Raw genomic sequence first — 22930 nt, forward strand, 5'->3', positions numbered from 1 at the left:
ATTGCCCATGCTACGTTTTCTTGAAACATCCTAAGGTTAAAATAAAATTAAAATTAAAGTGCTGCCATTTGGCAAGACTGAATGAGATCGAGTGGGCCTTGCAGATGCACAATGTGCTCATAGGAAGGAGCAAACCAACAATGGCAGACACACTGGAACTGTTGCAGAACCACACAAGGAGAAGAAAGTTTGAATCGGTCTTTGATTTTTAAGTCTGAGTCACAGAACTTTGTGATAATTTCTGCCTAATGCACAGACTCCTGGCTTTCATTCTTGCTCTGACTAAGAAACCTCACTAGATTGGCGTCTAGGTTTTAGTGCCTCTGATAATTGTTCTGGTTTGATCTAGACAATGGAAATACACATTAAATGTTTCTGTGGGAGGTGGTGGCTATCTTGTTGACCATAGCAGTGTGTAGGATAGTGGTCTTCTGTTCAGGTCAACACAAAACTTCATATAAGCCCAAAGTGTTCATTGTTCTTGACAATGACAATAAATAAATACTACTAAAGTGACGCTACATATGCTATGTTAAAAAGCATTTCGTAAAAAGGATAAAGATCGATACCTTTTGTTTCGATCTTAGTCCCACAGGTGGGAAACCAATTTTCCACCTGTGGGACTAATAAAGGTCATCTCATCTTATCTTTGCCATTTTTCTTGTTAACATAACCATTTTCAAATGAGTAAGAATTAAGGAGACTTCAGCATATTACCTCCGTTTATATGATGTCACTACATCTCAGCGGCTGCTGTAATCCACTAAGGAAGGGCCTCTCTTTCACTTCAGGTTTTGTTGTGACAAAGTTGAAGAGGCCTTTATATAGGTCATGCACTGCGGTCCATCCAGTGCCTTAAGTTATTTTAATGTCATATTCATAGCAGAGACATCTCCCAAGTCAACCTGATCAAGTCACTTGGACATTTAGTCTGGTTTAATTTGACTGATTCACTGTGTCTACTGAGCTGTTAAAAACCTGTATGTACAGCACAGCACTCTGTACCATGCATACATATCACAGAGGTCATACATGTATGCATAGAATATTGTGCACTGATGGCATTGCCAGCCAGGACCATGTGTATGCATTGTATCGTTGAAGCATGTGGGTGTTCAGTGTGTGTGTGTGTGTCTGTGCGTGTGGTCCTGAGGCAATGGAGAGTGGTGACAAAGAGTTGACAGAGGGCCGTAGAGATTTAGGGCGAGGTGCCAAAGAAGTCAAAGAGAAACGTGTGTGTAGACACACACACACACACACACACACACACACACACACACACACACACACACACACACACACACACCTCGTCGTCTGATCTTGGGGGACATCTGCTCTAGTCCGGGTCACTGGCAACGAGCGCTTGGTTGGGCTCAAAAGTATCACCACGGCAACCGCATCGCATAATCCCATTCCGTCCCATCCCACCCAGGAACTGCGTGCGGCGTGATTGGCCCGTTCCCCCTGGGGCACTGAGGCGGCGACTCAGGCGCTGTCTGCTTACTCGCTGTGTCAGCTATGGCTCCGAGTCTGTGTGCAGAGAGCGAGCAGAGCATTAAAGGAACGTTTGGCGCATTTTGGCAGGAGACGGTGTGAATTATGCAGACGCACCCCTACTGTGAGTGTGTCTGTATGTGCGGCGTTGCCAGTGTGGGAAGAACAAGCTACTCTAAACAGATACCGACTCTTTTGTCCGGGCTTTTCTGACTCACTTAACCTAGTCATGAAAGTTTGTCTGCCCACCATTTTTTTTTTCTGGTGTCAGAAAACTCTCTTTCTTTACCTTTTTCCTAGAATTTATATACAAGCATTATATAACACTAAATATACTGGACTCAAATTCCCTTGTATGTGCACTGTGTACCTGTTTTTCCAGTTAAACAGATTCTGGTTCTGAAACTACACCGCCTAATGCCAGCAGCTTCTTATAATCAAATAATGACAAAAGTCCTTAATCTTTGCTTTCATCTCTTTTTTCTCCTCCATCTCTTCTCTCATACAAACTTTAGCTTTTATCAGTCCCCTCATTTCTCATACACGAGACAGATTAAACTGGCTTTGAATTGCGATGTCTACCTTCACAGATCTTTCTCCCATCACACCATGCTCTCCCACCCCCACCCTCCCCACCTTCATCACTTTCTTTGTTTTCCTGAAGAATCAAACAGTCTAAATTAAAACACAGCTGACAGTTCTGCATCCAGTTTCATTGCTGCTCCTTGCTGCCTACTCCTATGATTCCTACCTCACTTACAAGCATCCCCCCTGCCCCCCCTTCCGTCCCTCCCTCTCTACCTCCCTCTTTCACTCCAGCTGTCAGGAGGCTTCATTATTAAAGATTCATTGCAGAGTCTGGGCAGCTCTTCCAAAAGCTTTTGTCAGACAGACCGAATGCCTTAAATCTCACTGTCACTAACTGGATGTGACATAAAGACTTGCATAAATCCACATGCACACTCACAAATACACACACACACAATTTCCTTCTGGTTTGTTTCACGAATTCACTACCTCGCTGCTTTTTAATTCAGATTGTCTTATCAGTGTGGATTTCTAAAGCCTTGTTAAGTGTTTTACCAGTTATTAATCAATATTGTAAATATTTGACATGCAACATGAAATGTTTGACATTGCTTTGTTTTGTCAATATTGGATTTTCTGCATTACCAATTTAAGTAGTATAAAAAACACATATATGTTCACATAATGTACCTTAGTTAATGTGAAAAGGAAAAATGGTGCCTTTGTTTACTAGTTTGTTTCCACCTCAGGTGTAATGCATGCTTTGCTATATGTGCTTCATACTAGGGTTGGGCGATTGGACGAATATATCGACTATCATCGATAGTTTTTACAAGGGCGATTTATTTATTTATTTGCCCATGAGCAAGTTTGCTAATAATGATGGAGCTAATTGCAGCAGTCAACAGAAAAAAAATTAATAGCACTGTTTTAACAGCACTCTCTTACATCTGCGTCCTCAGAGTGCGCTCAAATGCTTGTTGATGGAGCTGCAGAAGCTGGTGATAGTCTAGCATACTCAGCCGGATGGTGGACACATGCATGCTCATGCAAGTTAGTCGTGTTTTTCTGTACTTTGCTCGCATTCTACGTCTGCACAGGCGGCACACCACTTTGGTTACATCCATAGGTTTACCTGTTTCATCCGGTTTAAAGCCAAAGAAATCCCAAATTGGCGACTTTATTTTTTTTTTTTTAGTGCTGTCAGCATTTACACGCAGTCATCACGACTAACACGATTAACAATGAACCCATCTGTAGCGCAGATTGAGTCAAAATCCCTGAAATGGAAGTTTGCCCAAATTTTGTTCATTCTGCGCTCCAGATGGGTCGAGAGTGTTAAAAATTTTAATCGTGATGACCGCGTTTAAGCTGCGTTAACGCTGCATTAACAATCGCCCATTGGCGATTGTTGGACTGATGATTGGAAAATTTTTACATATTCCCTTCAAGTTCAGATCATGTAATGATGAAAAACCCAAGAGCTACATCTCAGAAGCTACAGGCTGCAGTTAGCATGATAAATGTGAAAGTTCAGTACAGTTACGAGGATAAAGCCAGTTCTTTCTAAAAAGAACGCGGCAGCATTGCTAAGGTTTATGCAGTTTCATTTGAAGAAACCACAAGATTTCTGGAACGATGTAGTTTAGACATATGACAGTGGAGATATTTGTCCATGTTTGTAAAAAAACAAGCACAGCGTATCAGCCAACCTCATGCTAACTGTTCAGCACGGTCATGAAGGGATAAGGATTTGGGCTTGTTTTGCAGCCACAGGGCCAGGACACTTTGCAGTCATGGCGTCGACTGTGAACTCTTCTGTTTAGCCTCCAATTATTCAAATTGGAGGCTAAAGCTTGGCTGAAATTCAGTCTTACGTCAGGACAATGATCGCAAGCACAGCAGCAAATCTACAGCAAAACGTGTGAACATGGAAAGAATAAAGGTGCTGCAGTGGCCAATCAAAGACTAGACCTGTATGTTTTTGGGCTCAGCCATTTAGCGACTGAAATAATGATGTTCTCAGCTTCATATACTGAGCATTTTCTCACCTAATAACTTGTAGCAGAGTCAATTTGCATGACAGGGCAAATTGCAAGTACAATAAACTCACAACATTAGTTTTTTTTAATTAATTTTTAAGTTTCACGTAGATTTATTTCATAGATGTGCACAATTTACTTTTAATTAAATCCACACTTTAAATAGATTTTTTTCCTGTAATTTATTTATAAAGTTTGACTTTAAGATTTGGGTATCAGAAGAATTTGGAGGTTTGTTTCATATGCTAGAACATACAGACAGGTTTTTATCACTGCATGCAGTTGATTTTGCTTGTTTGCACTGTTGTCAAGCCGTTATCCATTAATGACTTAGGAGCACAGTAGCCTTACGTGCAAAGATGAATGCAATTAGCTGGGAACATCTTACTCCAGCAATGATTTCAAAAGCTGTTTTCATCAGCTACAGATCAAAATGCCTCTGGACCTTCAATCAGTCAGAGCAAAGAAATGTGCCATGTAGGGCTGAGGTGACAATGTAAAAAGCCTACAGTGTGGTCATTATATCAAACACGCCTCATTTTAAATAAACAGTGGTGATTGGCTTGGCAAAGGCTTGTGGAAATCTGTTTTAATGGGTCGGGGGCCAGATGCATTCTGCCAAATGAAGCATAAGCTTGGATTCATCCATTTCCCAAGCTATCGGAAAGTATTTACTCCCACTGAAAATTGCATTAGAATATGTCAGGCTAAGAAATTTTCTAGTGGAGATCAAAAATTACATGCACACAGATGGTCGGAGGGGAAGACTTTAGCACATATGATATGAAGGAGTCATTTTAATTTTAACCGTTGAGGTTCTAAAATAAGATGTTCATCTTCAAAAGGATCCAGAGGATATATTAACTGTATATTTTTGATCATAGTTTTTTTTCCTGGGTTAAATCAGAAAGTGAAACAGAAAAACAGTAGTGTTTGTCATATATTACAGTTAACCTGCTATTCTATGCTTATTTCTCTTTTTGCTTTTGCACAGAAAAGCCCAGGAACAGCAGAAAAAGGTGGTAGTAGCAGGATGCGTTCCCCAGGCCCAGCCGAGGATGGACTACCTCAAAGGTCTCAGCATCATTGGGGTACGTGCACTTTCTGTGAACATCTGTGTATTTTGACTTGGCTGTATTAAAGGTGCGTCTCTTTATCTTCCTTTGTGTCCGATGAAGAGTACAGACGGACACGCTTTTCGAGACTGATCGGGATGTCATTCACGGGGCAGCTAACCTTGCTCTGTCTTGGGCTCATTCTCTTCAGGCAGAACATTTCCCAGTCACAAATGTTCTGCATGAGAAGGAAGATCGGGTACATTAACTCCTGTACTATGGGGAGGTGTTATGGGTGAACAGAGACGGAGCTAGGAAAGGACACGTCAGTGATTCCTCAGCATAGACTGCTTCCTTTAAAGGTGGCATGGGGGCAGTCTAGCCTCTAGTTACTTTTGCTACTAGTATTAATATATTTTAGAGAGTACAAGCGGCAAACAGACAAATATGACAATAAATACATTTTAACTTGTTACTTGTTTAAACTGAGCTATTCTGCTTTGGTTACCAGCCACTGGTGAGTGATTGGAGTGCATAACAAAGAGATACAGAGCAGATGAATTATTCTGTTTCACCTTTGCTGTCACAGAAAGGAACTAATGGATATGTCAAGCCTGTTGTTGGTTAATAGCTAAATGAGTGTTCCTCATTGAATAATTGATTCAGTTCGTTGTTTGTTTGCTTTTCAGCACACTGCCACAGTGCAGCCTGGACAAAATCATCCTAACACTTCTATGCCTAACACATATACACAGTGGCCACTTCATTAGTTACACCTGTTCAGCTTCTTGTTAATGCAGACAACTAATTACCCGGTAACATGGCAACTATTGAGCGCATTGAGGCATGTAGACGTCAAGACACAGTGCTGAAGTTTAACCTGAAAGGTGCTTCACGTGACCTTGAATGTGACCTGGTTGAGAGTGCCAGTCGAGATAGTCTGAATATTTCAGAAACGTCTTATTTACTGGGATTTTCCCACACAACCGTCTCTAGGGGTTTACAGAGAATAATCCAAAAGCAGGAGAAAAAGAATGAGTGGCAGCTGGTAGGAAGGCAACGGTGAATCAAAAAACCCAAGGTATGCAGAAGAACGTCTCTGAATGCATAACATGTCTAACCTTGAAGCAGATGGGCAGTGCCATGAGAGCTCCTGTCAGCTAAGAAAAGAAAAGTGATGCTACGATTTGCACACGCTTACCAAACTTCATATGTTAGTGTCAGAAGTTGGAGTAAAGAACATGTAAACATGGATCAGTGCATTGTAGTAACAGTTCAGGCTCCATACAATTTACTTCAGTACTGACTGAGTATCATTTAAATAGCACAACCTACCTGAGTATTGTTGCTGACCATAACCCTTTATGAACAAAGGGTACCGCTGTTCTGTTAGCTGCTTCCAGTAGGATAACACACCATGTCACAAAGCTTAATTCATATCAGATTGATTTCTTGAAGACGTCTGCACGCCACAGTCACCAGATCTCAATCCAGAAGAGCACCTTTGCGATGTGGTGGAATATGAGATTTGCATCATAGATGTGCAGCTGACAAGTCTGCAGCATTTGTGTGATGTTATCATGTTTCCAGCACCTTGCTGAATTGGCGCCATAAAAAAGTTTTAAAGACTAAAAGTCTCTAATCTGGCAGGGTATTTTTAAAAATGTAATTCAACCAGGATATGCCTTCTAAATCTCCGTACAAAGCTGTGCTCTTATTTCTATAATTGGATATTTTGTTTTTTTTATGGAAAGTAAAACAAGCTGCTGAAAATGGGAACAAATCAAACAGTATTGTGTTGATTACTCCCACTACCTTAAAATGAATGGATTGAAGACAGCTCAAGTGCTAAGTTAGATACTTTAACAATAAATAATGTTATTCAGTTTGAGTTAAAAATGCCACAATGTAACTTAATACGATTCAGATATAGTGACACGCATGTATAATATGATTCTATTCAGATAAACAGGCTTGTGTTTATAATAGGCTTCAGGGTGAAGCACAAACAGCGTATAACTGCCAGAGCTTCAGTGACAAGCATTTTTAACTTAAAGACACACGCATGCATGAACAGGCACACTGTGTAACAAACTCAGACATAAATATATGAGAATGCAGAGTCCCTCTGTATTCCCACAGTGGAACATGTAATGGCAGTTGGTGGGTTATGCAAATTGGATGCAAATACAAGTTCAGAATTTGTGTATAGTGATTGCACCAACGGCCAGATAAGGAGTGTAGTTAAAAATAAATAGGCGGGCCTTCCTGTTGGATTCATTTTATGTGACCTGTGTGCGTATTGCCAGCTTTTCTGAGTGGTGTTTTATTGCTGTTGTGCTGTTTTGTTTGAGGTTGCTGTTTAATGACTGCAAATGTATTGTGTGAGCTTCATAGACAGTCACGCAAGACTGCAGTGTTTCGCTTTTCTTAACTAGAGTTGTCGCATCCTGTAACTGCCATGCATCGCACACCTACGCACACCTATGCACACCTACGCACACCTACGCAGCGCTGGTTAACTAATCAGAGGATCGGAATGGGCATGCAAAGCTGTGAGCAGGAAATGTCACACCTCAGTATTTATGGTCCTGTTTTTTAAAAATATACAATTTTAATTACTTTATCGAAGGTTAATCCAAATACTATGGATGTCGCATTAGTGCTTGTCATTAAGTTATGGTAATAGAACGACAAACCTTAAAATAAAGCTTAAGCACAGGCAGAAATGTATGTCGTCCAGTAGACCTGTGACTGCCTTTTACATGCAACAAATGTGCTGAATATATCAGTATTTATCCTTTTCTTTCTATGGGTACAATGGAGGATTTAAAAACAGCCAAAGTTGAAAAGTGCGATCTAAATTAATAGCTGAAATGCACACCTGAGTTTTACTCTATGTAGGGACGCCTGCTGCTGCTCTGAATGGGCCCAGATTGCTTGACCATTACACTGAAAAAGGTTTTACTCAGGCATGTGGCATGCAAGTAACTGCTTCCTGCAAAGCACAGTGTGAATCTGAGTGTGTGTGTTTGAAGGGAGGCTTATTTTAAGTGATGGGCCTGAAGGCATTGAGAGCCAGTGCCAAGGGCCAGTGTAGAGTGAAAGTGAAGAGAATTCGAGGTGTGAGGGATGCTGGGAAGAGCGAAAGGAAAATAACAGCAGAAAAATGACCAGTTTTTTTCCCCCCTGTCACTACTTTAGTATTCTGTTTCTTTCTTTCTTTCACTCGTTCTGCTTCCTTTCCTCTTCATGTAATATCGGTTGGTAGATGAGTAAAGTTTGAACTCCTCGTTTAATATTCTGGCTCTTTTAGTATCCAGATTACCCTACTTAAAGTCTGCCTGTTATTAAACTGTGGCCTGTGGGGGCCTTGTTTATTCTCTTTATTAGTGCGGTGGTTCATTATAGTAGCCATTAGCAGAACTGCAGGATTTGTTTTCTATGTGAGACAATGAGGAGAAAAACACAGCTATGGACTTGGGTAATGCTTTATTGTTACCTATGTGGTCGGATCTATCACAGAACGTGTTTGTCAGTACATGCACAATAAACACTCAGTGGCATTTAGGAAATCCATATTCCTTAATCCTGCCTGGTGATTGTAGCTTTTTGCGCTTGTTTGTCTCTGCTCTTATTGCATATGGCCTTTGTGTATATTTGCATATCCACCTTGCTTAAATGTGGATCAGAGTATCAGTGTGTCTGTGGGTCGTCAATATCAGGGTTCTGTTTGACTGTGAAGACTTGGGTTTTCAGGATCAATAAAGTTTTCTCTTGTTTCTTTGTGTTACAGGTCCAGCAGATTGATCGAGTGGTGGAAGTAGTGGACGAGGCTGTTAAAGGTATTTTACCACAGAAAGGCACACACACACGCATTCTTGTTTTATGGTCTTTGCGTGGTCTTTAACGTAATGCTAACCACCGCAATTAAACTCAAAACGAAGGTCCTCTAACACAAATCCATATCCCGACTACAACACAAAACAAATTTGCACTTATGCATGGAAGGAATAAGATCCAAGGATGTATTATTTTATCCAACCATCCATCCATCCATTCGCTTCCGCTCATCCTTTGGCAGGGTCACGGGGGGCACTGGAGCCTATCCCAGCTGTCTTAGGGCGAGAGGCGGGGTACACCCTGGACAGGTCGCCAGTCTGTCATAGGGCTAACACATATACACACACAACCGTTCGCACTCACATTCACTCCCGCATTCATACCTATGGGCAATTTAGACTTTCCAACTAACCTATCCCCACTAAGTGCATGTCTTGGGACTGTGGGAGGAAGCTGGAGGACCCGGGGAGAACCCACGCAAACACGGGGAGAATATGCAAACTCCACACAGAAAGGCCTAATGGTGGAATTGAACTCAGGACCTTCTTGCTCATTCTAACCACCACGTGTATTATTTTAGTCTCTCCACTTTTACTACCTTACTACAGTCTACTTGACCAGTAAGAATCAGAGTGTATCACACTGCATCAGAAGAGCACATAATCAAATGCTGATGACTTAATATTATACTAACACTGTTAAAAAAATCAAAAATTATTAGCTATAATAGTATTAAGGTTGTTAAAAAATGTAGTATTTTCCAAAGTGAATGGAAAGAGCATGCTTTTTATGTTGTCATGGTAAACTAAAAACAACAAAAAACAACAACATTTGACTAAATAATTGTTTTAAATGTGTATTTTAAAGCAAAAGTCTTCAGCTTTTGTTGAAACCGATCTAACTGTCTGAGCTGCTTCTTAAATGATCCTCTCTGTCTGAGCAGCTCACTGACAGACACACATGGCAGTTATAGGTCATCCGTTTAAACTGTTAGCGAACCACCACACTTAGCTGTTTAATGACGGTCAGAGAGAGTTTACAGTGTGAGTGAGTCTAGTCAAGCTGTCATACACCCCCAGCTGTTCTCTAATAAAGAACAGATTGAGTTTACACTGTGCGTGTGTGTGTGTGAGAGTGTGTGTGTGTGTGTGTGTGTGTGTGTGTGTGTGTGTGTGTGTGTGTGTGTCTGAGTGACTACTTTGCACTGCAGGGTTCACTCTAATGAAGGACAGCTGAACTAAGGCTTAATTTTACAATGTGTCATCAAGCCTAAACTGTGAGCCTACACACAAGCTCACAGTCACACATCTACTCTGTGACTTTTATTCCCCTTTTCTTCTCTGTGATTTGCTCATTCTGTCTTTTTTTCTCCCCATTTCTTTCTCCCACCCTTCCTACATCTTTTGATCTCTTCCCTTCCTCTCTTTCGCCTCTCACCCCCCGTTTCTTTCCCTCCCCTTTTCCTCCCACCATCAGCCCCTCCATAGAAACTAATTTCCCCAGTATCATTACTGTTCTTTATGACCTCGTATAAACTGAGAGCTGTTATTTCGTCTCAGAGGCCTTGGCATAAACCTTAAAGCTGGGGGATTTGCCTATCGTAATGGCTACTAAAATACTTACTTCAATGAACTGCTAATAGATACAGGTCTTTGCTGTGCCAAAATTGCTTGCAGGTCCTGTTTTCCACATGACAAGAGTACTCATATGCTTTTGGGGACTCGCTTCTTAGCGTGTGTGACTTTTTCATTTAGTTCCAGGCTTTAAATGAATTAAACATCCTTGATGTCATGAGGATACATCATAGTTGTAAAGCTGCTTTTTTATCATAGTGCATCTGTGCAATAAAGACTTCAAGTTACTACCTGTAGTATATGATAGCACGTGTTTTTATCCCGTCGTGTTATCTCAGCTTGACTCCCTGGCTTAGTCGGTGCATGCTCACTTATACAGTGTTATTTATTTGTTGGTGGTGGTGTTACTGTGGTTACGAGCTTGATTATCCAGATCAATTTGTTTTAGTTGTGCCACAAGTTAATTTCTTGTTAACAACAACCCGTGCTTTGACTCCGTCTTGTATTCCGAGCCCACTGGCAGTTCCATTTACGGAAAAACAAAAAAAGACACATTAATGACACCCGTGGATACACATTTTTACAAGGGCAGCTTTTATGATTCTCGGCAATGCTCAACAGACAAATACACACCACAAGAACAAATGAGTAAAAGAGTAAAATATTTTTAATCGAGAAGAATGTATGGAAAAACCCACAAAAAGATACTAATAATCTGATCTTGGGACTTTTTTATTATTAAGACTCCTAATATTCATATTCTTTCACTGAGAAATGCCCTTGGATAGTACTTTTTCACCTGATATTCATTTATCGTTAAGGAAACAGTTTATAGTTGGTGTGTGAATGCCACACAAAGACAGGGAGTAGGAAAAGCATAGTTAGGATAATTTATGTGTGCAGCTACAAATCAGAGAATATAACCTTGTGAGCCTTATTTCACCAGTATTAATAACCTGTTTATCAATGCAGAGGGAAAAAACTGAGCAGAAGTGTGGTTGAACAGATGCAGACAGATGATAGTAAGTGAAGTAAGAAGAAAGAAAAACTAGGACTTTTACTTATGTTTTAAGTCATCTGAAGATGTTCTGAGTATCGTATCCGCTCTGAGAGAGCCCCTCTAAATGTGACCAAAAAATCTTCCTTGTAAAGCATCAAAACCTGGATGACGTTTAAGGGAAGCACTCTTCGGAATTGTTGGCGTTGTAGCGCTCATGCATTTGATGCGTGTGTGAGAAAATTTCCCATCAAAACTGGTTGGTGTGAGATTTGGTCAGGACATAAACAGCTTTTTCAAAGACGGTCTTACATATTTAATAAAGAGTTAGGTTGAAAGGATAAATGGAAAAACAGGAAACCCTCCCGTCCTTCTCATCTGCCACCTCTGTCCCCTCTTTTCAATACATTCCCATCAGCTCTCCCCCATTCCTGCCTGCTACTTTACAATCAACCTAGAAAGCTCAACAAGACCCTCTGCTTATAAGACATCAGACACAGGTCAACAGGTCATCCTTTTAGCGTTCTACCTCTCCCTCCAAACCATCCATCTGGCTATCCTACACATCTTTCATCATCATCCAAGCATCTACAAATCTTAGCTTCACATCCATCTATCATTCCCTTTCCTTCCTTCTCTTTTCTGGTGTGTTTTAGTGGGACGTTATGAGTGGATAGGACATTTCTAGCAGTTTAGATTTAAAGGAAAGAAAAGAACAGATTGAGGAAAGTTGAGAAGGATAAAGAGGAGGGCAGTCAGTCACAAGAAAATGTGGTATTAGTAGACGGGAGTGTGTGTGTCTATGACTATGCAGGGTTGCCCATCACAGCAGTTGGCCTCTGTAAACTCTGTAATTGAGATGACAAATAGTGAAGCGTTCTTTGGTTTTCTTCAGCAAGTCATATTAGCTATTTTATCTCTTGCTTCCCATTCATGGTCCCCTAGGCCCTGAAATTGAATTTGGCTTTGGGTACGTTCCTGGAGTGACTCCATGCTGGCAGTGAGATTATTTCTAGAGTCTTCTGCGGTAGTCACAGTGACAGGGGTCCTGTGCAGTATTAGAGAGCAAAGGAGTATGTGGGGAATGACAATTTCCAGTTTTATTAGAATGGACAAGCTCATTATTTGGGGGAAAAAAACATCTGGAAATCCAGCACCATACTGGTAATTGCTTTTTCCTGACAAGTCTGTGTTTGCAATTATGTTTAGTAAGTATATTTTCCCACCGCGCAGAAATAAATGTTCAATATGAAAGTAGAAAAAGAGGGAATTCTAAAAACAGATTTTACCACAAACCTGCACCGAAATTACTCTTGTGACTTTTTGTAGCCATTAACATTTCACATATTCCAAATGTTTCAGGGCATTATTAGCACATGCATGAGTTTTCAATCCTTGTTTCATGACTGAGGGTGGATGCACAGATCCAGGGGAGGAAAAAAAAATGTGGGGCCAAATGTGGTCCAAATCCCAGCTGTTTTCCACAAGGGACATTTTTGTATTTCCTTGCTTGTACTGGGATATTAAGACCAGTCATGCATCAGCGATTGGCTCTTTGTCCTCCTCTGGGGCAGATTGTCATTTTTATCTACCAATTGATAACCATGCTTCCTGCTCTGAACCCACCCTCCCAAGAGACCCTTGTATTGCGGATGAAAACAGGAAGACAATTCCATCCCTCAGCGCCTCCATCTCACACACAGCTAGCTAGCAGCCTATTAAACAGTTAGAGAAGAGAGAGTACTGCGTCCCATTTCCACACACCAAAGGCTAGATGTCACTAGCTGTTAGGCTCAGCTGTGGATTTTCATTTGCCTTGGTTGACACTATGATAGCCAAATATAAATAATTTCTGTTAGTTCTCACTGTGAGTAAAGTAGAGGAATCCCCTTTTTCATTTCTAATATTATCAGTTTTTGGTTTTTTCAATTTTTTTATGTGACTTTATTCTTGGTCAGTCTATTAGTTTACCTCCTTTTTTCTTTTGAATGTTGACAAACAGTGTGGCTTTCTGCGTCTTTGTTCCCTCCTTTTTTACTTTTCCTGCCTTTGTAATTAATTGTATTCAGCTGGGCCTTATTACCCTCTTCCTACTGTGTTTCCATTGTGTTTGTTAACCCCTAGTCTGTGTGAGGTTGTTAGGCATAGGATGGGTCTGTTCTTTTTGGTTGTACTTTTTGTTGGATACCAACTTTTATAGTGTGCATGGGCACACGCTGAGGACCCCTCCCAACCCCAAAACAGTGTTAATGAGAGCCAGAGGCCCCAAAGTCCATTTCTGAGAAGGAAAAACCCTGTTTGCATGTGCTTCGATCTGCTATTATGTCTTTGCTCATTGTCCTGTTCGTACTAAATTTATCCACAGTAGATGAGAGCGATTTATTTGAGGTCGATTTTGCACAATGGGAAGTTTGATTTCTGTTTGGCATTTTGCTTGTGGGTGAAATGCAAATATAATCTCATTGTTTGCATTGTAAGTTTGATGAGAGACATACTCACGAGAGAGCAAGTGCTCTGACAACCAATACGGGCAAAATGTTTCTTACGTCTGTTATATTGTATTTATTTTTCTCTTTAGCAGTGCAATTCAGATTTGGCGTTTAAAATACAGCAACAAAAATACTTCAGTGTGCCTTTTTAAACATGTTTGCATCCATCTGCACATGGACAGTAGTGTGATAGTCAGTCAGCGTTTTAGTAGGATCATTTGATTATGTGAGACGATTTGTTTTTGTTATTTTTCAGGCCACTCGGTTCGTCTGTTGGGTCAGAAGAAAGATGGAGGCCGAAGACTTGGAGGAGCTCGACTGGACCTCCCCAAGATCAGGAAGAACCCTCTCATTGAAATCATCTCCATTAACACCGGGTAGGACACGGAGACACTAACAGAAAACACAGCCTAAAGTGTTTATGTTACAACTGAATACAGTTTTATTGCCTTCCCAGTTTGCTGCATGTGCATGTCGGTGTGCTCTCTCTTTGTGGTTGCTCAGCTACTTGAGCAGCGCATCTCTATGCCTAATTAATAAGGGTATTTTAAATCACTTCACAAGGTGTGCATGCGTGTATGAAATCTGAGTATGTTCATGAACATATATTGGTATTTATCAAGTGGAAATGTAATAGGAGTAAAGTAAAGTAAAATTTTATTTATATAGCACCTTTCAAGATAAAATCACAAAGTGCTTTACAGAGGCAGAAAACGGACATTAAAATCTAAAACAAGACAAAATCAACCAAAAGCGCGTTTAAACAGACAGGTTTTTAACTGCTTTTTAAAAGACATGACTGAGTCTACAGATCTCAAACTCAAAGGGAGTGAGTTCCAGAGTCTGGGAGCCACTGATACAAACGCTCTGTCACCTTTTGTTTTTAACCTTGTATGCGGGACAACCAGCAACCCCTGGTCACAAGATCTCAGGGACCTGCTGGGGTGATAAGAAAGAAGAAGATCACTTAAGTTGGAGCTACACTGTGCAGGGCCCTATAAGTCATGATTATGATCTTAAATTGGACCCTGAACTTGACAGGGAGCCAATGCAGCTGAATCAGCAGGGGAGTGGCGTGCCTAACATGCCTCTCAGTTTTTTCTCAGTGTACTATTACAAAAGCATAATTTTAAAAAACGCATTTTCTCCATCATCGCTGTGATGATCTGCAGGATCTTGCCTTTTAAGTCACTCCTAGTTAATTTAAAAATAGTTTTTCTACATTATATCTAAATTTTGTCAATTTATATACATTTGATAATTAAGTCTTAAATACACAGACTCTGAGACCTACATCCTCTTGCACAGCTGGACTTTATGGGTGAATTTTATGTTGTTTACAGATATGTGTCCTCTAACTCATGCACTATATTCTCAGTAGACTAGTTAAAAAGGGTTATGACAGACTAATTCCTAGTGATGGACCTCCACTGAGGATAATCCATCAATCATCCGAATGCATGTCTTCCGGGTCTATATATTAATGGCTTGACTCCCAGACCAAGTACTCTTGTACCAAAGCAATAATCCTCTTTATGAGTATAGCATTCTAGGCTTAAATGCACAGTATTTGTTCTTGTACAGATGTGTTCAGGCCCTCCTGCTTTTTAGCTAGCTGTCGAGTAAACAAGCTTAAGCTGTTCCTAAGCACCATTAAGAAGTTGTAGACTTCACATAATCAGCAGTGCATCGTCTCTTTCTTTGAACCTCTTGTGTTTACATTTATTACAGTCAGTGAGGGGGTTGAAGATTTTACTTGAATTACTAGTTTTCTCCTTGAATCTGTTGGACTACTTGCAGCAGCATTCTTATGCTTATTTTCGCACTTAACGTGATAAGATCATGCTTATCATGCTGCTGCTTAAAACTGTATTTGTTTTGTCAGCAAAGGTCTCCCTATATAGTGTCTGCAGTCATTGAAGTCATTATATGTAACATCAGTTTTGGTGTATAACCACTAGCATTGCTGTTGGTGGTAGTAAAATATATAGCCTGTTGTATTCCCTCACTTGCGTGCTTGTACTTCTAGAGCGAAGAGAGTATCATCCTTTACCTCAAAGATGTGTTCAAAGTGATGTTATTATTACACAACATACATGATGATAATGGATGCATACTCCAAGGTTAACTGAGAAGTTGTGGGAGTCTTTCCTGAAGAGCGGGTTGTGTTTCAGATGTTCATAATCTGCAGAGCTCAGTTCCAGAGTAAAGCTTCTTAGACCACATTTGAGCTGATCCAAGTAGAAAATCTGTACATTTAACTGGTTCGGCCACTGTTTTTCATCTAAATTGACACTTCTGATCGGTGTCAAATTTAGCATGTCCAAATGGCAGGATTTCAATTAAATAAATCGTCTTTTGCAACATCTGCCATCAAGTGTGCACATCAGAGACAGCACTTTTCTGTAATGTTCTAAGTGTTGCTTAAAATTGGTCACCATAGTGCAGCTGGTTTATTCCTGGTTGGTCTGAAAGACACAATATTTGAAGCTGCACGGTTTATTTTTCTTCTTTTTTCAGCACTTTCCTTGCTCTTATATTTTAACATATGTATATAATTTTCAGTAAATAAACCTTAGGCTCTGTCACTTCTTTAGTCACTTCAAAACTTCAGCCTCTTTTTTAAATATCTGTAACTCTTGCTTTGTGTACCTTTGCACTAACGCTTTTGACTGTTTCTGCTGTGTTTGCTTAAGCGGGTCTTTAAACCTGGAGATACAGTGGTGTAAAAAAGTGTTTGCCCCTTTCCCGATTTCCTGTTTTTGTTTTTTTTTTTGTCACACTTAAATGTTTCAGATCATCAAAGAAAATTAAATTTTAGACAAAGATAACAGAAGTAAACACAAAATTCAGTTTGTAAAGGAAGGTATTTAATAATAAGGGAGAATAAATTCAAACCTACATGGCCCTGTGTGAAGAAGTGATCGTTGGAATATGAACAAATGTGTGTGAAGGTTAGATAGAAAGCACTTGCATAGGAAAAGCATAGAAAAAAGCCATGTATGAATTGGTGAATGAGACAAGTTATATAAAGTGCTTTGAGTGCCCAGAGTAGAAAAGCGTAATGCAAGAACTGGTCCATTTACCATTTAAATAGGATCTGCCTGACAAAGTTGAGTAGACCTAAAGATCCTCAAAAGTCAGACATCATGCCGTGATCCAAAGAAATTCAGGAACAAATGAGAAACAAAGTAATTGAGATCTTTCAGTGTGGAAAAGGTTATAAAGCAATTTCTAAAGCTTTGGGACTCGAGCGAACCACAGTGAGAGTCATTATCCACAAATGGCAACAACATGGAACAGTGGTGAAGTTTCCCAGGTGTGACCAGCTGATCAGAACTGCTGAAGCACAACAGTTCTGATCAGCAAGACAGTGATCCAAAACCCACCAGCAAGTCCGCCTCTGAACGGCTTAAGAAAATCAAAATCAAGACTTTGCAGTGGCCTAGTCAAAGTCCTGACCTGAATCTGATTGACATATGGTATGAGGTATGACTTTAAAAAGGCAGTTCATGCTTTACAACCCTGTAATGTGGCTGATTTACAACAATTCTGCAAAGATAAGTGTGCAAATATTCCTCCACAGCACCATAAAAGACTCACTGGCAGTTATTGCAAAAGCTTGATTGCCGTTGCTGCTGCTAAGGTTGGCCCAGCCTTTTATTAGGTTTAGGGGGCAGTTGCTTTTTCACAAACTTTTCCCCCCCTTAATAATAAACACCTTCATTTAGAAACTGCATCTTGTATTTACTTCTGTTATCTTCGTCTAATATTTAAATTTTTTTGATGATCTGAAACATTTACTGTAAGCGTGACAAACACATGAAAAAATAGAAAGGGGGGCAAAGACTTTTCACACCACTGTATATGAATTGTGTTTGTGGCTTTGTGTTGCAGTATGGGTGTGCAGATGTCAGTCTCTTGGAGCCTCCTGCCAGCAGGAGGTCTGTGTCTGATCCAGATGATCTCGCTGTTGTTTTTCAAAGGGTTGGGCTGGCAACAAATAAATCCTCTTGTTTTTAACCAAAACGGCTTCAGTAGAATAGTGGATTATTCAAATATTTGATTGGGTGAATCGACCAAATCTCTTCCAGATAACACTTATGTTACTGAAAATCCAAGCTTAATATGCGCTTTTGTATGAGCTGGTCAGCCACTGCTGTCAGTAATTTGACATGGTCCTCTTAAGGTTAAAGTGTGTGTGTGTGTGTGTGTGTGTGTGTGTGTGTGTGTGTGTGTGCGTGCTTGTGTGTGTGCTTGTGTGTGTTTGGGGGTGTAATGGAAAGAAGACAAAATGTGTCCTTTATGTTTTCTAGTTTTGGATGATCAGTCGTAATTATTCCTCTGAGGTCTTGGTGACATCACTGGTGACATTTGTCAGCTGTTAAAACAGAGAAATCCTTGTGTGGGACACAGGCGCTCGCATTCACTTTTTTTAAAAATAACTGAAGAGAACACTCAAAACCATTTATGTGTGTGTGTCTTCATTCGTGTAGCTTTTAATGTCTCGAGTTTGTTGCCAATTTGCCTTTTTATATGAACTCGTGGGATGCATTGATTTGAGGGCGCTCTCTTCTATTCTTGCCAAATGTCAAGTAGGTGTCATGCTTCAGGGTGGAGGGCTTCCACAGATCTTTGAAAAGTTGCAAATCTCGTATAAATTTAGGGTTTAAAAACTGAACGTGTCTTAAACCCGGTTGATATCTCCATGCTTTTTTTTTTTTTTTTTGCCATGTCTAAGATATTTTTTCTTAGAATTTTACTAGTGCTATTTTGAATTTTAGAATGGTATCCAACATGTAGTAAATCAAAGCGCCACATTACAGTTATCTCAAAGTGCTTAGGGCAAAGACGCTACAACAATACAGCGAAAACCCCAACAATTAGACGACTCTGAGCTTTAGAACTTTAGATGATCACAGAGTGAAAGGTCAAGTAGTTCATATTTTCAATTTAACAAGCAAACAAACACACCCCCTCCCAAAAGAAGAAGAAATAAATAAATTATTTTGCACATGATAATTTTATTCTGGGTCTCGTAGATGAACCTAGGGAACCATCCTCTTTGCTTTATTATTGCTAATCCTACCAAAAGCCTGGCACAGTGACTCACCTGGGAGTACCTATGAAAATGTAATTTTGTGTTCAGATTGATTCACAATATTAGTTTCATTAAGTTGCATATTAATTTCATTTGCTCCTGTTAAATCCACATTAGATTGGCTTTCCGCCCCCACCAAGTTAATTTCATCTCATCAGAATACATTCACCGTAGTCTAGCTAGGCCATACGTAGCCTCGGCTTTGTATTAAAGAAACATTGTTAGATTTCTTCTTGGCCAGTAGCACAGTTACTTTTAGTTGTCTTTACTAGCTACATAAATGAACAACAGTCCTGGATTGTACTTTGAAAGGGCCACCATGTTCCTGTGATATTGATCCTTATATCATTTGTAGGTTTATTTTAGTAAGTAAGTGAGCCAAATGTATTTATATAGCACATTTCACAGATAAAAATCACAAAGTGCTTCACAATAAAAAAAGAAATACAAAAAAAAATAATATAAAAAAACAGTGAAGAAATTAATTATTTTAGTCCTTTATTTATCCAGGTAAAAATATCTCATTGAGATTAAAAATCTCATTTCCAAGCGAGACCTGGCATCATGGCAACAAAATTAAAATCAAAAGCTCGTTTCTATAAAAATGTCTTCAGCTGCTTTTTAAAGGAGTCAGTGGAGTCTAGACGGCGTAAAGACAACGGCAGGGAGTTCCACAGCCTTGGTGCCAGTGCCCGAAAAGCCCGATCCCCACGTGTTCGGGATGAAGCATGAGGTTTTAACAGTTCAGAGATATACTGGGGAGCTTCACTGTGCAGAGCTCTAGAAGTTATAATTAAAATTTACCAATGAAGAGAAGCCAAAACTGGAGTAATGTGTGACCTCTTGTTTGTGCCAGTTAAAAGTCTTGCCGCGGCATTCTGTAGAGTTCGAAGGCGATCCAGAGCTGATTTGTTGAGACAAATAGGGAGTATATACAGCAAAAAGAGAATCGGACCTAAAACAGATCCTTGAGGTACCCCAGAAGGCAGAACTGATGATTCAGACAACACATGATTCATACACACAGTAAAAGAACTCGCAGATAGATATGACATAAACCATTTTAAAACAACACCAGTTATCCCAAACAAGTCCTTCAGCCTATTTATCAGAGGTGAGATCCAGCATAACCAGAATGGTGTACTCTCCAGAGTCTGCTGCCATCAGAATGTCACTAGACACTTTAAGCAAAGCTTTTTCAGTGGAGTGCAATTTGCGGAAACGAGACTGGAAAATGTCCAGAACATTGTTCTTCTCCAAAAAGTTGTTAAGTTGTTCTCCAACTGTTTTTTCCAAGATCTTTGACACCAATGGTGATTTTGATATTGGCCTGTAACTGCTTGGAAGAGATGTGTCCAAATTTGGTTTCTTTAATATTGGTTCAACAATAGCTTGTTTAAAATAGCTGGGAATTTTAATTTGGTTTCATTTTGCTTCCGATTTTGGATTTGAGTTGGATTCACTTTCACACTTCCAAACATTGGGAGTCATATATATTATGCATGTTGTATTGCAAATATACACTCACTGGCCACTTTTGCTGTCACTTGTTAGTAGTGGGTTGGGCCCCTTTCTGCTTTCAGGGTTGCCTTAATTATTCATAACATAGATTCAAGCAAGTGCTGAAAAGATTCCTCAGAGATTTTGGTCCATATCGACGTGATGGTGTCTCACAGTTGCTGCACATTCATGATGTGAGTCTTCCGTTCCACCACATCCCGAAAGTGCTGATGGAAGCAGCCATCAGAAGATGGGTACATTGTGGTCATAGGGGGATGATGGACATGGTCAGCAACAATACTCACTCAAGTTGTAGCATTTAAATAATGCTTAATTTATACTAATGGGCCCAATGTATGAAGGGAAAATATCCCCCAAACCGTTACACCACTTTATTACCTCATAAGGTAAGACGGACCGTGCTTTCATGATGTTGATGTTCAATTCTGACTGTACCATCTTAATGTTGCAGCAGAAGAGACTCATTGGACTCGATAACATTTTTCTAGTCTTCTGTTGTCCAGTTTTTGGTGAGCATGTGTGAATTATAGCCTCACCTTCCTGTTCTGAGCTGAGTGGCTCTTGGTCTTATACTGCTGGAGCCATCATCATGCACAATATATCCAAACATCTGCTTGAATCTTCTGTGCTTTCAGAGATGCTGTTCTGCATACCTTAGTTCTAAAAGTATACCGTTGTTCTAATGAGCGCTTATTTCCCTATCGGCTCAAACATTCAGTCTATTCTCCTCTGATTTCTGACATCAATGAGGTATTTTCACTCAGAGAACTGATACTAACTGGATATTTTCTCTTTGTTGGACCATTCTCTGTAAGCTTTAGAGGTGGTACAGAAATGGATAATCCCAGAAAATGAGAAAATCATAGTGTCATCTGCCTCTTATTCCATGTAATTCAAACCTTGAGAACTTGGATGTTTATCAACCTAGGCTTTTTCACACCTTGTGGATACATTGAATAGTCAGTGAGAGTGGTGAAGCAATGGAGGCAATAGATGTGGGAATGGGATGAAGAGTTTTTGAATAAGATCTTGTTGCTTTGAAAACCACGCTCCTTATATTTTTGATGTTGACTTCATGTTGTTGCTTGTGCTCTTTATTTGGTATAATTTTTCCTCCTCATTATTTGTTTTTGGATTGTTTTACATGGATTGAAAATCCGACGGCGATTGTTTTTGGATTTTTAAACACTATTTGAAATATAGTGGCCAACTTAATTGTGAGTGTTTTATGTGGGGTGTATTTTCAAATATTTTTATGATTTTAATATGTGATCGTTCAACGATACATCGAAGGGCTGAAAAATGCAAAGTGTTTGGAATAAACTTTGTATATAATGAAAAATCTCCCTGAAAAAAGGGAAACGAACAAAAAAGAACAGGCAAATAAACAAGACATTGGGATTGGGTGTCAAATTCTGATTAAACATTGGGGACGTGTGTGTGTGTGTGTGTGTGTGTGTGTGTGTGTGTGTGTGTGTGTGTGTGTGTGTGTGTGTGTGTGTGTGTGTTCAAAACCCTTTTGTGAGCAAGTTCAGATGTGGTGCTTCAGTGTCATAAACAGGAATTTACAACCACTTGCACAGAATGGGTCATTAAGTGTGTGTGTGTGTGTGTCTTGCTGTGTCTGTATCAACCTTTGCCATTAGATTCCAGGCGTAAAAAAAGTCCTTTGTTCCGCTGTTACAGCTCATTACGTTTCATTAGCTGTCTCTTCCCCGTTCTCTGTTTAGTTGCATTTCAGGCAGTTCTCTCTGTCATTGAGATTGCAGCGTGTTAAAGTCAGGTGCACATGATCCCATCTTCTAACCTCTAACCAATAACTAACTGTATTGTTGCTCCCAGCAGACCAGTAGGTGGACAGGATGGTATCAGAATAGGCAGCAAGACTAGGCTGTGTTTCAAATGTGTTTCAAAGCTCTCTGAAACACATTTGAAGAATTGCCCGAAGGCCGACTGCACTGTGACGACTGAGCGCTGTGCTGGCTTTTCGTCCTTTGCAACAAATAGTTTGAAGTTGAACTGCTAATATCAAGAGGTATCAAAAACCTTTGAAACAAAATATTCCAATGGAATGATGGTGCATTTTTTTTAATTTATAGATCTCAATTAAAATAAATATTAATGCAAAAATATACCGTTGGATGCCCGCATATTAGGTTTACAATAGGTTTCAAATAGATCGGAGGATCAGAAAATTGAGTGCATGATAAATTTCAGTGCTCTTCGTTTTTGTTACAGGAGAGTAAACATTTCTTCCTCTTGTAGCTGCTGTTCTTCTCAGTCCAG

General features: G+C 39.9%; 1 protein-coding gene across 1 annotated transcript in view; it reads left to right on the forward strand.

Annotated features, from left to right (window-relative positions):
* cdkal1 (CDK5 regulatory subunit associated protein 1-like 1) overlaps nucleotides 1-22930 on the forward strand; it is a 258244-nt gene that overhangs the window by 72850 nt on the left and 162464 nt on the right. The window contains exons 6-8 of the mRNA XM_026183920.2: nucleotides 5059-5155; nucleotides 8916-8964; nucleotides 14279-14399. Of these exons, the coding sequence (XP_026039705.1) occupies nucleotides 5059-5155; nucleotides 8916-8964; nucleotides 14279-14399 (267 nt within the window). The remainder of the gene's footprint in view (nucleotides 1-5058; nucleotides 5156-8915; nucleotides 8965-14278; nucleotides 14400-22930) is intronic.

This window comes from Astatotilapia calliptera, chromosome 11 (assembly GCF_964374335.1).
Source record: "Astatotilapia calliptera chromosome 11, fAstCal68.1, whole genome shotgun sequence".
Classification (NCBI taxonomy): domain Eukaryota; kingdom Metazoa; phylum Chordata; class Actinopteri; order Cichliformes; family Cichlidae; genus Astatotilapia; species Astatotilapia calliptera.